The following is a 16,178-nucleotide window of genomic DNA, read 5'->3' on the forward strand; positions in this document are numbered from 1 at the left end:
ATTTGCTCATATTCTTTCACAGAGATTACCTTTTTCCCCCACTGACTGGAGCAGCTGAAAAATTCAGGAAGTAGTAGTTTTGGGCACAGCTTGGAAGTTTTAATAGAATTTTTCATAGAATTTAATAGAATTACTAGGGTTGTAAGGGACCTTAAAGGTCGTCTAGTTCCAACCCCCCTGCATGCCACCTCCCATTAGAGCAATTTGCTCAGAGCCCCATCCAACCTGGCCTTGAACACTTCCAAGGATGGGGCATCCACAGCTTCCCTGGGCAACCTGTTCCAGTGTCTCACCACAGAATCACAGAATTGCTGGAGTTGAAAGGGACCTCTAGAGATCATGTAGTCCAGCTCTCCCACTGAAGTAGGATAACCCAGAGCACTTTACACAGGACTGTGTCTAGGTGGGTTTTGAATATCTCCAGAGATGGAGACTCCACAACCTCCCTGGACTCGGTCACACTCACAATAAAAAAGTGCTTTCTTGTGTTCAAATGGAATTTTATGTGTTTTAGTTTGTGCCCATTACCTCTTGTCCTTGTCACTAGGCAACACTGAGAAGACTCTTGGGTGAATCCATACTGACTTCTCCCAATGACGTTCTTCACTTTCACATGTTTTGTGAAACACCCTCAAAGTGAAGAATTTCCTCCTCACATCTAGCCTAAATCTCCCCTCTTCCAGTTTTAATCCATTACCCTTTGTCCTGTCACTACATACCTATGTAAAAAGTCCCTCCCCAGCTTTCCTGTGGACCCCCTTAGGCCTTGGAGGGTCAACATGAGGTCTCCCCAGAGCCTTCTCTCCTAAAGGCTGAACAACCCCGACTCTCTGAGCCTGTCTTCATAAGAGAGATGCTCCAGCCCTCTGATAATTTTCATTTTCAGGAAAACTCTTGGTGTCAGGAAAACAAGGATTTATGTAGGGCACATAAATCAAAGGTAGAAGTTACAAATGTTTGTTGAACTTAGGATCACCTCAACCACACAGAGTACCCTGCCTAAAATGCGTTGTACTTTACAATAACAAGGAAAATATTTTGAATGGTGTTAATGACGTGTTGTCTTAAATCCAAGTGGAAACACTGTTGAACACTGATTGCTGTGTGCTTGCTCTCAGTCTTCAGTTTAAGCTATATTGTCCTCCTCATTTAACTTCTGAATTTGTCTCAGCTTCTTGATGGAAGAATCAGCAGAGAGATGATTTTTATCTGCAGTGGGGTTGTAATATTTGTTAGGTCTCACTATTCTATCACATATTTTCATTTAATTGGCAATAGTGGAGTGATGCAATAAAGCTTTTTCTTCCTTTCATGGTTAGATGGCTTTATGCAACTAATGTTATATTCTTATCTCTTGAGATACTGAGTATTAGGGCCTTTAAAGGAAGAAATAACTGAATTGTAGTTGAGCAATTATTTCCTTCAGTTAATGCTATTTATACCTGAAATGGAGCACTGAAATAAATAGAATATTATGGACAGGTTTCCCTACACTTAATTGGGTATCTACTAATTTTTCTTAATTTCTGCCTTTCTTAGCATTTGTTGTAACAGCTGTTGATGTCTCGTGATTATCGGCTGTCTAATGGAGTGTACTGTACAGCAGTTTCAGACCTCTTCACTTTAGGAGGAAACTATCTGTGACAATTTCTCTCTTACAGATGTAGCCATACCAGGAGATAAGTTGCCAGTGGTGAACTTCTGATGTATGGATTTTGTTCTATCATTTGACTATTGTATTAAAATAGAGTGAAACTATGTGCCTTGCTCTTGGTGTGTATGTGCCTGTATTTCTGGACTGCAGTGTGAAGTCTCCTCCCTGACACCACAAAATCTGCTGCAAACACATTATGCTGAGAAAAACTTCTAATATTTCCCAGTTAAGCCAATACTGTAGATTTATGTGGGTTTTGTTTGAGGGTTGCTCCCCGCTTCCCCAACAAGAAGTTACAGTAGATGTTAGGTAAGAATTACATTAGATTAATTTTCAAATGTTAAAGCTGTATGTGGATGTTCTCTGTCCCTAAAAAAGTTGTAGTTTATTTCTGCATTTCAAACAACTCTGTGCTGTAAGAGTGGAGGGTTTTGGTTTTTTTTTTGGTAGTAATTCTTAGTTGGTGTTTCTTACTAGTCTGACAATAATTATTAAACCTCTTACAGTTAATTATACCAATCAGTTGCTTTTGAATTGACTGCTTCTAGCAATTTAAAACTTCTCTGGTGCCATTCTTCTTCTCTTTTGATGCAGTTTGCATGTTTCTTCAAAGGTGTCAAAAAAAGGTATTTTCTTCCATTCATTCATTGCTTTTCTAGTGCGTGAGAAGTTTCTGTGGGACAAAGATTTCTCTGTGTAGCTACTGACAGTTTGACTGGGCTCTTGCCTCTACCCCAGAAGAGAAAGGTTCCTTGTTTCTGTTGATTTGGGAGATTAACTTCTATCCCTGGATGTGTGAATGGAGGGAAATATTTGTAAAGGAGCAGTTTTGTATTATACTCTAATTTAATGTCCTTATAACATTGGGAATGACCTGTTTCTTTACATGTTGGTTGTAAGGGAAGCTGTTGAATTGACTGATGCCTTGTCACTATTGCCTGTTTTTGTTTGGTTTGGTTTAGTTTATGCTTTGTGAGTAAAAAAAAAAAAAAAAAATTGAGAGGGAAAGAAAAAAAAATAAAAAATAAAGAATTGCTAATAGGATGTAAATTCACCTAAAAAACACCTTCCTGTAACTTTTGTTAAATCAAGTGCAGTCAGCCTGACTGCTGATGTAAATTGTCACAGTGCCAGCTAATCCAGGGTGATCCAGGGCAGAACTTATTACAAAATGCTTTTATGGGCCTGGATTCTGTAGTTTGAATTGAGACTGATGACAGACCTACTTGAATAAGAGACAAAAGATTCGTCCCTCCCTGGGACACTGAAAACCACCCCTGAAATACTTGAAGTGTGAGTTTGGCAGATACTGTTGTTTTTCTCCTGTTGTTTGAAAGGATTCTATTAACAAATAGATAATGAAGAAATCTGTGTTCTGTCAGGGTAGAAAATTGAGAGTTAAGTCAAAACTGGCTTTTGCTTTTACTAATATATATATCAGAAGGTTTGTATTGTATTTGTAGTATGGTATGGTATTTGTAGTTCTATTGCTCTCTGTGGAGAAACTTTGTCAAGAAAGAGTGAGAGGGATGGTTTATGCCATCTGTTTTTATAGTGTTTGATCTAAGAAGGTTTCTTGATTTTCAGCAGAAAAGGAATCTTCAAATAGATAAGATTGATAGTAACGGGCCTGTGTAATAGTGAGAACAGAATGGGAATATGTTGATAAACGGGGTTTGTGAGAGAGATGGGAGGCATGAGAGCAATTGCTCAAAGGCAAGAATTGCATTTCAAAAAGTATTTCTTGTTTGGGAATTTGATTTCATATTCATGGCTCAAACAGGGACAGCATGGACAAAGTGCTGTAATACGAGGTGTATTTGGCTTGCGTGGCAAGGTTTTGGTAGTGGGGGGGGCTACTGGGGTAGCTTCTGTGAGAAGCTGCCAGAAGTTTCCCCCATGTTTCACAGAGCCAATGCAAGCTGGCTCCAAGACCCACTTCCGGCCAAGGTGGAGCCCATCAGTGAAACTAGTAGCACCTCTGGGATATCATAATTAAGAAGGGTGAAAAAACCCCCTGTGCAACATCAACTGCAGCTGGAGAGAGGAGTGTGAATACATGAGAGAAGCAGCTCTGCAGACACCTAGGGCAGAGAAGAAAAAGGGGGAGGAGCTGCTCCGGGTGTCAGAGCAGAGATTCCCCTGCAGCCCATGGAGAAGGCCATTGTGAAGCAGGCTGTCCCTTGCAGCCCACGGAGGTCCACGATGGAGCAGATATCAAATATCCATGTACAGCCCCTGAAAGACCTCACACCTGAAGGAGATCGGAAGCCTGTGCTGAAGCAGGCTCCTGATGGGACCCATGGAGAGAGCAGCCTACACTGGAGCAGGTGTGCTGGCAGGACTTGTGAGCCCAAGGGGGACCCATGTTGAAGAAGTTCCTTCCTGAACAACACTGAAGTCAGATGAGGAGCTGGAAGATGTTGATAAAAACAAGATCATATTGACATATTTTTCTCCCACATGCTTTATTAGTTTAAGGTACATGGCGTCTCCCTGCCCTTCCAGTCACCTATTGCCTGGCTGTTCTTTCCTAGGAATATCCCATTGTGTAGGGTGTTCCTCACTGCATGTCCCAGCATGGGCCTCCATTTCCTGTGAGCATCAGGAATGCTGTCCTCCATTTGTATCCAGTAAGATGAGCAGTTGCCATGCTGCAACAAAGCTGAAATGGTTGACCTTTTTCTTGGTAGAAGAAAATAAACAGCAGAAGAGATGTAAATGCTAGAATGATCAGTATCTTGCTGGCTGAGGTACTTCAAAGGCATTTTCCTCGCATTGTTAATCTCTGCCAGATTTGGAACTTGGACTTGGTTCTTTTCCATCTCAGACAAATGTCCTGAGTGTCCTGAGGAGTGTAATTCTGCCCAGGCTGGACTGCTGGCCTGCTCTTGTCCATTCTGCATAATTGTTAGCTTCTTCCTTGGCATGCTTCTGTCTCCTGCAATTAGCACCCTTGCAGATGATGCTAAGACGTAGTTTCTGGGATAGTGTTGGCCAGGTCTGTTCCTAACAGACAGCATGGAAAAAACCCACCCATTTCAGGGGAACAGTGGGAGAAAGTGCTCATATGATGGTAAGCAGTAGTGAAACATCACTGTTAGTATTCATCTGCAGGGGCAGGAAGTGGGGTAGCTGGCTTTGTTTATTAGTGTAGACACAGGACTTGAGATCAACTTACTGTATTTAGGTTGCTCTTGTACCTGATTTTTTCATTGATAAATTCTATGTAATGGGAGAGCCTCATCAGGTCAAACTGAGAGACTGGTTTTACTGTCCTGTTGTTTGTGCACTCTTTTTCAATGTGGAAAATACCATCTTCTGATTTTGACCTCTCTTCACTTGGGAACTCTGCTTTCAAAGAGGTAATAACTGCAGCATTAAAGAGTATTTAGGAAAGTCTTTCAGAGAGTCTTAAATTTGCTCCGTCTGTCATTCTCTCACTCATTTTAACAAACAATTAATCCTCGAATCCACAAGGTTTGCTGTGAGAATATTTTGTTTCTATCAAAAGATTTGGTTTCAATGAAAGGATCAGCATTTTTGAACATAAATTCTTGTCTGGCTCTAAAACTATATTCAGTAAAAGAAAGGGACAGAAACTGAATTGCTGTCTTTTCTGCTCACTGTGCACTTGCACTAAGTGCTACCAACTTACCCAGAAAAGTAAAGACCATTTTTTTATTTATCACTGCCTGGCAAAGCTGCCAGTCCTCTTTTGCCTAGATAGAGCTCTAGGTAGTCAGGGAAAAGGACAAACCAGTAAGGCCAAGCAGTAATGTAAATGAGAGGTGGGAACTAGGTATTTCCAGGTATAGTTCAGTTGTCATTTAGCATTTAGAATCCATCTGCTGATATTTTTATGCCATATTGTTCTAGGGGATGCACCAAGTAGTAAAAATTCTTAGTTGATGTTTCAGAACAATTTAGGTGTTACTTCCAAATAAAAAAATAAGGCTCACACTCCTGACTGCCAAGTCATCATACCATGGAAAACAGCAGATAACACATAGCTGAATGTGGTGGCTGTGTTGCAGGAATTACTTTTACATCTTCATAGTCTACACCCAGCAGAATTACTTACTGCTGTTGTACTCATATTTTGCAATGAATAGGGTCTACTGAATAGGGTCTCTGGTTTGTGTTTTTGTTCATGGTTTTGGGTTTTTTTGTGTGTTTTGTTTTATGTAATTATACCTAATGAAAAAGCCAGAACTTTTGTATCAAAAAATCTTCAGCTCTAAGTAATGGAGATAAGGACTTTTTCTTCTTCTTCTTTCTTAAGTATATACTCCTTTTAAATTTTGTTTTCCTTTTCTTCTTAATGTAGATCAGAGCCACAAAGAACTCTTTTAGTACACTACCTGTAAATATGAGTAGCAAAAGTTAAAAAAAACCAAAACACACCACCTTGTAATAAATTCATAAGCAGCAAACATGATATCTTGCCTTTAGCTTCTAGGATATTTGTCTACATGCTATAAATGAAGTTGAAATTATTAGTTGCCTGGAGTAAGAATGGGCAGCTCCAGTGTGCGTTTGCTGCTTGAGCAAGGATGCCAAGTGAGCGATTGAGCCATCACAGACAGTGCTACCAACACTGGCTGTTAGCTGGAGGGGCCACACCTCACTCTTCCCAAAGACTGCTACCCCATACACCGGGACCACCTGGGGTTTCACCTCCTAAATCTCCAGTGTTTTGCTGTACGTCCTGACTTCTGCTTCCACAGTCTGCCCCAGCTGGTCTCTCACAGCCTGAAGAGCAGGTCCTGTGCAGGCTCGGGCAGACCATGAGCCCTTTGCCAGGATGGGCTGCAGTAAACCTCCACAGCTGAGCAGATCTGCTGACACTCAGCTCTTATCCAGCAGTTTGGAGAACTGGGCAGCAGAGATAACATCCCTGGTTTTTGTGTCAAATTCCTCTGGGGCATTTAAAACAAATTTCTTCCTCTTAGGAAGATAGGCTCAGCCTAAGTATGTAAGGCATGGCTGACTGGTTTCCAAGCAGAAGGGCTGATCTTATGGTGGCCTTGGCTGTTGCCTTTGTAGTGATTGTGCATGCATGCACACACAGACTGAACTGTAGAGATGTAACAACCATTTTTCGGGTTGACATTTTCTTCACCATGTGTTAAACATAGTAAACCTAAGCATGTAGCATCTCTCAACTAAGTTAAATCCATTTGACCCAAAACACGTGTGGGTATTGGGTGGTTAAAATGGAGCAAGCTGGTATTGTTTGAACAGCAACAGAGCTCATGGGTGTTAGTAAAGAAGGAAGCAGGTTCTGCTGTTGCACCGTGTTTCTTATTGCAGGTATTTTTTTTACTTCAAGAGCCAGTTGCCTTTTGCAGCATAGAAGAGTGCCTTGGAACTGTTGGGAGAAGAAGTAAGGACGTTAGTAGTGGCAATTCTTGAGCTGGTGGTCTCCTTGAGGTGGTTGGGCTGGTGTGGACAAGAAACCACCAATTCAGCTGATGAGGTTCCCCTGAAACTTTTTAGTAATGAGATCCTTGGTTAGAAGAAGACTTCAGTATGATGCAATTATTGTTTCTTTTGGGATTAAGTCCTTTAAGAACCAAGATCACCCTCTTTTCTCTCTCGAAAGATTAGCGATCCTTAGTGTACAGAGAAGTGTACAGTGTTTTTGTCACCATAAATGACTTTTTAAGATCCGGGTGCATTTGTTAATGCTTAGCTTACTTTCTCAAAGACTCTTTCAAACCTTTGGAAAAGACATACCCAAGAGTTACAGCCTCACAGGTGGTGTGAGAAGCATCTGTGAGCAGACTTTGTGTTTCCACCCATATCGGTCTCTCACTTCTGAGGCTTATCCCATCTTCAGAAGGTCATGAGACTGAGCCAGAGCTGTTAAAAGCCCAAGCTGTTACACAAATCTAGGCAAGTGCAGTAGCAAGCACAGTATTTTATAAAAAAATAAATGAAAGTGATTAACTTTCACTTCCCTGTGTTTCAGTGTCATGTCGTTAGTTTAAGCTGCAGGGAATATCTTTCCAGCTGACATTCCACTTGCTTTTCTAATTGCATTTATCTGCTGCCTCTACAGATTCTTAGTAAACCATAGATTGTTCTCCTAATAATTCTCCTAATGGCAATTATTTTCTTTTTCATTTTGATGCTTGTTTTCTCTAACAATCATCAAGCCTTTCCAAGGTAGATGTATTTGTTAGTTTACCAGTTGGAAAAGCAAAAGATTGCCTATGGATCTCAAAGCAGTGCATTAATCACAGTTAAAATTAAGCCCCAAGTGTCCATATTTTTTGCAGAGCTTTGTGTAGGAAGTTTTCATTGCTTATTGCAGCATCATTGCATGTCAGTGTCCTCTCTCAGCAGCTCTTAATTCCTGCAATTTTTACACTGATGTCTTTTTTTATTGGGAAATCCATGTTTCTTTTTCAGAGATTTCTTTGTCTCACCTATATAAGAGGTAACATGAATGTTCATTTTATACCCTCTGAACTGACTGTATGTGTACTGGTGTAGTTTGTTCCCTGCCTGCACCTTTGTGTGTTGATATCAGTTCTGCCACTGACTTTGAAGAGAGTGGGAGATAGCTGTTGGCTGTACCAGAAGATAATGTTTCCATCCCTTTCTTTTTCCAGATTGTTTCTGCAGCTGGGTGGAGACACTTAAAAGTTGCTGGAGTCCAGTTCTGTAATATTCCCTTCTCTGTTAGGTTGAGATTGACCTTATTCTTATCCTTGAAGCTTGAGTTATGAAGGAGATTATTAAGTTGACTGATGTTCTGCCACCATTGCCCATTTTTTTCCCAGCCAGACCTTCAATTAGTTTTCACTTCTTGCTAATGCAAAAATTATTTTTGGGCCATGAGGAGGTAAATGATTTTAAATTATAAAATTTATTGCTGATTCTGGTTTGTTAATACTGGGGAGCAGGAAGAAATCACCCTCTGCCAGTTTTGCAAAAGGATAGTTGTGTTTATGCTGTTGCTAGGCATGTTCCACTGTGAAACACCATGAAGGATAGAGAGGTGTGCAGTGAGCCTCACCTTCTCCTATGGATAATGACTGCACAAGACGGTTTTGATTTGGTCTCATCTTCACTCTTGAAAACTGCAATAATTGTCTTGTCTGTTCTTTAATATAGATAGCCTGTTAGGGTAAACAGAATCACCCTAAAACACGTGTGCACTCAGATTACAAACCACTGTCACGCCTGATTGCCAACGTAGCAGCAGAAATAGACAAGAACGAATTGTCCATTCTCCCAGTTGTGCATCTCACCACATCATATGTTATTTTCCTTGTGCTTAAGCTATCGGTTGCATACGATTATTAGAGATTCTCCATTTTTCTTTCCTGTTTTAAAAGCATTTAGGGAGGACTTTAAAATGAGAAACTTAGTACTTGGAGGTCAAATAAATGGTTTGTCAGCCTTCTTCCCAGAAGAGGCCCAATATGCAAGAAACAGGCCTGTCTGACCGAGTATGAAGTTTGGATATGAGGTGCTTTTTAAGTTAATCAGCTGGAATTTCACCAGCAAAGCTTGTGTTTGCAATCTGCAGATCTGGTGCATGTGCACTCGTCTCGATACGGCCGCAATGCTGGATTTTTATATTGTATATACATATATATATATATACATATGCATACTTGTGTCTATATATATATGTACACATACACCACAAATACACATAATGATCTTAACAAAGCAAATATATGCATGTACGTAAATTATTCTGAAGAGTTAGCACTTCTTGATTTTGTATTTATTTGGAGAATTTTCATTACAAAAAATGACAGGAGATGTTAACAGTACGTCTGAAAGCAAACAAAGCAGTGTGAAGTCTCAGTTCTTGCTTACTTCCCTGGTTGGTGATGGCTAATGATGTCCCTATGGCAAAACTTGTGTTGTCCTTTGAGCATTCATGCCTTCAGAGTATCCTTATTGTGCTTTCAGGATATGAGGCATTTATTCATAGTAGAGCAATTATATTTTCAGTCAGATCATATTATGGAAAACAGTGTTGCTAGAGGAGAAAAATATTTGGCTTGGAATCTTGTGTACTTGCATGAAAGCTGGAACCTGCTATTATGTGTTACTGAGAAGAACGACGCAGTACCAATCTGGGAAGTGTCTACTTTCAGCTTTGTGTCTCCTTGCTTGTCTTTCCCCCTCTTTTAAAGAGGTCCTGTGTGATAATGAGAAGTTGTGTTATGTAAAATGTTGCTGTGGTGATAAGAATGGTTTATGACGTGATGATGCACTTATGGTACAGGTACCTGGAGCTGGAAAGCAGCGGTCATCGAAATGAAATCAGGTTGCATTATCGTTCTGGCAGCCATCACTCCCACGCAGAAGTATTCCCATACATCTTGGCAGATGATAAATGGCACAGGCTTTCCTTAGCAATAAGTGCCTCTCACTTGATTTTGCATGTGGACTGCAATAAGTAAGTAGTGTTGCTCTACAAGAAGTTGTTTGATTTGGAACATTCCAGCTCCAAGTAAGTGAAATGATAACAACTTGGTACTTTATTTTTACCTTTATTTTCAGAATTTATGAAAGAGTTGTGGAGAAGCCCTTCATGGACTTACCTCTAGGTACAACCTTTTGGCTGGGACAGAGGAATAATGCACATGGCTATTTTAAGGTATGCGTTCCCTGAAAGGAAAAGAGTGAACTTAAATAAAAATTATTAAGAGATTGGGGCATCTTCCATATGAAGAGAGGCTGAGGGAGCTGAGATTGTGCAGCCTAGGGAAGAGAAGACTCAGAGAGCATCTCATCGATGGGTATAAATACCTGAATGAGAGGGGAGTTAAAATGAGGGATCCAGACTCCTCTCAGTAGTGACTACTGACAGGCCAAGAGGAAATGGACAAAAACTGAAACACCTGAAATTCCATAAGACCATTAGAAAACTGTTCTGTTGTAAGGTGGTTCAGAGTAAGGCTCCCATGACAATATTCAAAAACCATTTGGACACAGTCCTGGGCAAGGTGCTGTGACTGATCCTTCCGAAGCAGGGAAGTGTGAGAAGATGAAGTCAGGAGGTGCCTCCCAAGCTCAACCAATGTGTTCTACTTTAGCCATGTACCTAGGGCTGTTGGAGTGCATCAGCATACCTGATGCAGTGACCTGTGTTTCCATCAAGTTGGACTTGACTGAATAAAGTTGCAGGGCCAGATGCATAGGGCTCAGTGACACCAAATGACACAGGACAAGTTTAAGACCAGGAAAGGTAAATGGAAAAATACAACGTAATTTCAGGACCGAAATGGTCAGATTATTGTCTGTTTCATAGCTAGATGGGATTTTTTTTATGTGTCACAGGACACTTCAGTCTAGGGAGCTCCAGCTTCATTGCCTCTGTAGGATTTATATTTCATCACAATCAGCTCAGAAATGCACGAGATGACTAGCATCAATGAAGAGAATGTTCTTCCTTCCCAGAGGAAGAATATTTGTACAGGCGTTTAGGGGAGGTTTAGGTTGGATGTCAGGAAGAAACTTTACAGGAAGAGTTGTCCAGGGAAGTGGTTGAATCACCATCCCTGAATGTGTTTAAAAATTGTGTAGATATGGTGCCTGGGGACATGGTTTAGCAGTGGGCTGTTAAAGCTAGGTTAGTAGAGTTAGGTGAAAGTTGGACTAGATGATCTTCTGGGACTTTTCCAACCTGAATGATTCTATGATTCTATGCTTCTGTTTGCTTACTGCTTCTGTTTTAACATGTATATATGTCAAGCACAGGGTGTATTACAAAGCTGAAGTGAATGCTATGTTGAATGCTATGTGTAAATTTTGATTCCTCTGATTCCGTTAAGTAGCACTCATTGGTCACAGCTGCTATCTGTGGTTTAGCCTTTGTCTTCTCTGGAGCTGCTTTAACACATGATGGCATCCCTGTGGATGCCTTCCACACTGCAGTCCCATTTTCCTCCCTGTAGGCATTTCTTTTACCTGAGCTGCAAAATAGAATTGATGACTTTCACAGACCAAAGCACTTTTTGAAATATAGCCTGCTAATTTTTTTTCCAATGTAAAACACTTTGACTATTGTTTTCACAGCAAGTTCTGTGCTTTTTTTGCTAAAATCAGCTTTTCAGTGTTGAAATACTGTCTGTTGTACTTGAATGTTAATTTTTATCCTTGTTCTGTGTGATATATGAAGGTCCAATGGGACACTCAGACTTGAAAACTGAAGCAGGACTTAAAAAAAAATTTTTCAATTCAGTAATATGTTTCTTTTTCCTCCAAAAGGCTGAGAGGGTGTCTGCTAAACAATCTGAAAAATTGTATTTGTGGCTTGAATGAGGAGTTGACTCTAATAATAAAAATCAGAAAATACTAATACGTTGCTTAAACTGATCTCAGATACACTTCATTTATTCTATGTGCTTATAATTAATACTTAAAAAAAATATATATTCCTTGTATTTTTTTGTGTCTTCTTGGTTTTTGACTTGATTGTATTATTTTTGCTAAGTGATAATCACTGCAAAGAAACTTATTAGATGTAGAAAAAGAAACACTCTAGCAGTAGACTGTATTTTTTTGTTTGTTTCTTTCTTTTCAAGAAAGAATAAATTAAATAAAATACATGGATAATTTTGCTTCAGTTACTAATAAAAACCAGCTTAGTAGAAGTACAGACATGGATAGCTGTTAAAAGAGCATTGATATAGCTGAAATATACTGTGCTAAGAGATTTCTCCAGCATAATATAGTGCCAATGGTCAAACTGCATCTGAAAATGTGACACTTTTATACAGGAGACCTGTCAGTTTAGAAGACTAGGACTTTCAGTGTTTCTTAATGTTTTGGAGAGCTTGTATATTTAGAAACTCACTGGGACAACTCCTACATCTCATTTTAAGAGGCCCAGGTGCTTAGTTATTTCAAAAAATCAGACCACTTTGAGTGGATTAAATGGATTGTCCAGAGTGGTCAAGGTGCTCAAAATCATTAGTCACTCTGAAAAAGGTTTTGCTTGGCTGTATTTGTTTTTTTTAAACCTAATTTTGTTACACTAAACCAATGTGCATGTGCCAGTAGGCATATTCACACTGCATTAGTATATTTGTACCTGTTTAAGGTCTGCAGCCTGAGAGAGCAGTTCTGGCTATGTGCTCGCTGGTACCGTGTCACTTCTCTCAGTCCCTAGCATCCTGCAGAGGGTTAATTTGAATTACTAGGTTCTTTAGGAGCCTGTGCAAAGCTTCTCATGTACTGTCCGGAGGTCCTGATGTGGCAGCCCAGGTGGGCTGGGTGTCACAGTTCCCTCTTGTTTCCTTGGGAGAATGAGAAGGAGCCTGAGTTCCTGGCAAGTGACAGGATCAGCTTGTATCACAGCTGGTGTATGATGAATAAAGCTCCTCAATAGTTGCAGGAACTTTACTGTTGGTTAATAGTTAAATGATTTAAATACTTGCCTGTCTTGAATGTATTGGACCCTGCCTTTCCTAAAACCTCATAAAAATACCATAACTTGGGTTGACGTGAGTTTGAACCCGATGACACCAAGGAAGGAAAGGAGGAAAAATTAAAACAGTGAGAATTTTTGTATGTTCTTCAAAGAGGTCTTTGCTCCTGACTTCCAGAACACTTGATGTGCGAGGTCCTGACATGGAGCCCTGTCTCAAGCACACTGTCTGAGGTTTGGGACAACATGACAACAAAGGAACAGCCCCATGGCTGCTCACTCAACCCCCTCCCCCCCTCCCCCCCTCCACACACACTCTGGGATGAGGAGGACAAAGCTCATCGGTCGAGACAAAGGACAAGGAGGGTTCTTCACCGATTAAGGTCCAAGGGCAAAACAGATTCGACTTGGGGAAAAAATAATAATTTAAATTCACACTAATCAAACACACACAGGACACAGACAACACACAGAGCAGGGCTTGCATATGTTACCCCATCCCTCCCTTCTTCCTGGGCCCAAATCACTTTGTTCCTGGTTTCTCTCCCTCCTTCCCCCCAGTGGCACAGGGGGACAGGGGATGGGGTTTAGAGTCACTTCACAGGCTGGTGGTTCTTGCCACGTCATCCTCCTCAGGAAGAAGGATTCCTTACAGTCCTTTCCTGCTTCCCCACGGGATCCCTCCCACGGGAGAGAGTCCTCCACAAACTTCTCCTTCATGAGTCCTTCCCACGAGGTCCAGAGCTGCTCCAGCCTGGGCTTCCCACAGAGTCACAGGCTGCTTCAGGAACAAATTCCCCTGGCGCCGGAGTCTTCCACAGCTGCATAATCAGAGTCCACTGGCAGCAAGTCCACTGGCCAAGTTGACCCCTCCTGGCACCTTCAGGGAATGTTCCACCTTGTTCCTCCAGGAGTGCAGGGGGACAGCTGCCATCTTGCCATGGGTTGCAGGGAAACTCCTGCTTGGGCACCTTCTTCCTTTTCTTCCTCACCAACCACCAGCACCGCTCTGCTTCCACAGCACATGCTGTCCTTCTCCAGCACAGCTCTTCTCCCCACTCCTTCCTGCTCAGGTGTTATATCAGTTATTTCATGTGTTAATCCCTGAGGCACATCTATTGTCCTTCTAATGGCTCCTTGGCTGGTTTTGGAGCAGTGGGAGCTTCTCAGCTTCTCACTGGAGCTGCTCCTGTGGCCCTTCCCCCACTACCAAAAAACCCACCAAACCAAACCAGAACACACACCTAATTTTTTTCACTGTTATTGCTGCAGCTCCTTGTGCAGTATAATGGAACACCTAGTTGCCCTAGACTGAAGCTTTACTGCTAAGGTAGTAAGGTTGACAGAGTACTCAAGTACCCTCTTAGATGTCCTCAAGTGACAGCAGCTCTTCTCTGTAGGTCGCTTAGGTTGCTAAGTCACCCCGTGTCACTCACTTGAGGTCAACATTCTGGTTCTTTGACTTTGCAACATCTGTATTGAATGTGTTGTGTATGTGGATGAAATGTGGACTTTTGCATTTCATTTGCATTGTCTTCTCAGTGTTGTGAAATATTCTATTCATAAGCACACTGAAGCACGTAATTATTTTGCTTTTCCTCCTAAGGAGGAGTTTTGGAGATGGAGGGAGTGGGTCATGGATAAGAGGGACATCTGGAGCAAATGTGAAAGGATGGCTCACTTTGAAATTGTTTGGCCTTTGCCTTTGGAGAGCAGCAAAGTTGCTGTTAATTATATCTTAATGACTAAGGAAGCATGTAAATTCTGCCTGCAAGCATCAGATCTATTCTTCTGGGTGAAACTGGTCCTTCCCAGATGGCAAAGTTTAATTTCACCCTAAACTTTCCCTATGTTCTTGCCAACATGTGAATGTGTGACAGACATGTGAGTTACGTGTGCTTTGTGCAAAGATCCCCATTGAAATCACAAAGCGTTTGCGTTAAAGTGTTTTTCCTGACTCAACTTTCTTTAATCTTCACTTTTATTTGACAGTTATAGCTTAGTGAAAAATTTGCATTTTATTTAAAAGGATGTTTCAAAGTAACTGAAGCTGTAACTGTTTTCCAAATTACTTCTAAAGGTCATTTTCAAGCTTTTCTGCAATGGCTAACTAAAAATAACAATGCATTCAAAACAACCTCACTCTTTTCACATAATTACATCTTGACATTTAATCTTATGCTTTTAAAAATGATTTGCTTCTTATGTCTTTAAAAATGATTCAGTAGGTCTGTATTTGTACACCTATCTATTTTACTTGCTTTTTATTTTTCTGTCACTGCAATGGGTCCAGGCAAGAAGCTGTGTATTCATAAGTATTATTTTTTTACCAGGCAGTTTTTCTGTGTGGGCTTTAATGTTTTATATGCTGAATGGAAAACATAATTTTGACAGGTAAAAATAATGCATCCCTCTTTTCTCCTCTTTACTTATACATAGGGCATAATGCAAGATGTGCAATTACTTGTCATGCCTCAAGGATTTATTTCTCAATGCCCAGATCTTAATCGCAGTAAGTCTATTAATTCTTATGCCATAAAATGAAAGGTGTGCTTTGTACCTACTTTGTGTGGGTACAAAGATTTTTTAAAACCTTGAGTGTCAGTGTATTAGTTGAAAACTTTGACATGATTGTACCTATTTTGAATACATGAGGATTTTAAATTAATATATGTATTTTGTTGTTCTAGCATGCCCGACATGTAATGACTTCCATGGCCTTGTGCAGAAAATTATGGAACTGCAAGATATTTTAGCCAAAACATCAGCTAAGGTAATGTTTACTAGGAGTCATGGCATGGGGGAAATGAGGACTCTAAGGCTTTAATTGCAGTTTTTTTAGATTATTTGTGCATATATGAGGGTGTGCATGTGGGTGTCTGCAGAACATCCCTGCATGTATGTTTGTGTTTATGTATCTGTGCCTAGTGTCTATACATGCAAATTCCCAGTTCAGAGAGCTTCCATGTGTTTTAATATTTTTATAGAGTAATATATTTTAATAGTAAACAGAATCTAAATCCCCAAGCAAGGAAGGGGCTCATAGATACTCAAGCTCTATCTAGCAGGCTAACAAGTCAACAAACATAGAATGAAATAGGTTACTGTGGTTAT

The 16,178-nt window shown here is 40.6% G+C and overlaps 1 protein-coding gene across 1 annotated transcript in view; it reads left to right on the forward strand.

Annotated features, from left to right (window-relative positions):
* NELL2 (neural EGFL like 2) overlaps window positions 1–16,178 on the forward strand; it is a 153,388-nt gene that overhangs the window by 28,434 nt on the left and 108,776 nt on the right. Inside the window, exons 4-7 of the mRNA XM_051613080.1 lie at window positions 9,915–10,088; window positions 10,193–10,289; window positions 15,504–15,576; window positions 15,755–15,837. Coding sequence (XP_051469040.1) covers window positions 9,915–10,088; window positions 10,193–10,289; window positions 15,504–15,576; window positions 15,755–15,837 — 427 coding nt within the window. The remainder of the gene's footprint in view (window positions 1–9,914; window positions 10,089–10,192; window positions 10,290–15,503; window positions 15,577–15,754; window positions 15,838–16,178) is intronic.

The sequence above is a fragment of the Apus apus genome, chromosome 1 (assembly GCF_020740795.1).
Source record: "Apus apus isolate bApuApu2 chromosome 1, bApuApu2.pri.cur, whole genome shotgun sequence".
In the NCBI taxonomy this organism is placed as follows: Eukaryota; Metazoa; Chordata; class Aves; order Apodiformes; family Apodidae; genus Apus; species Apus apus.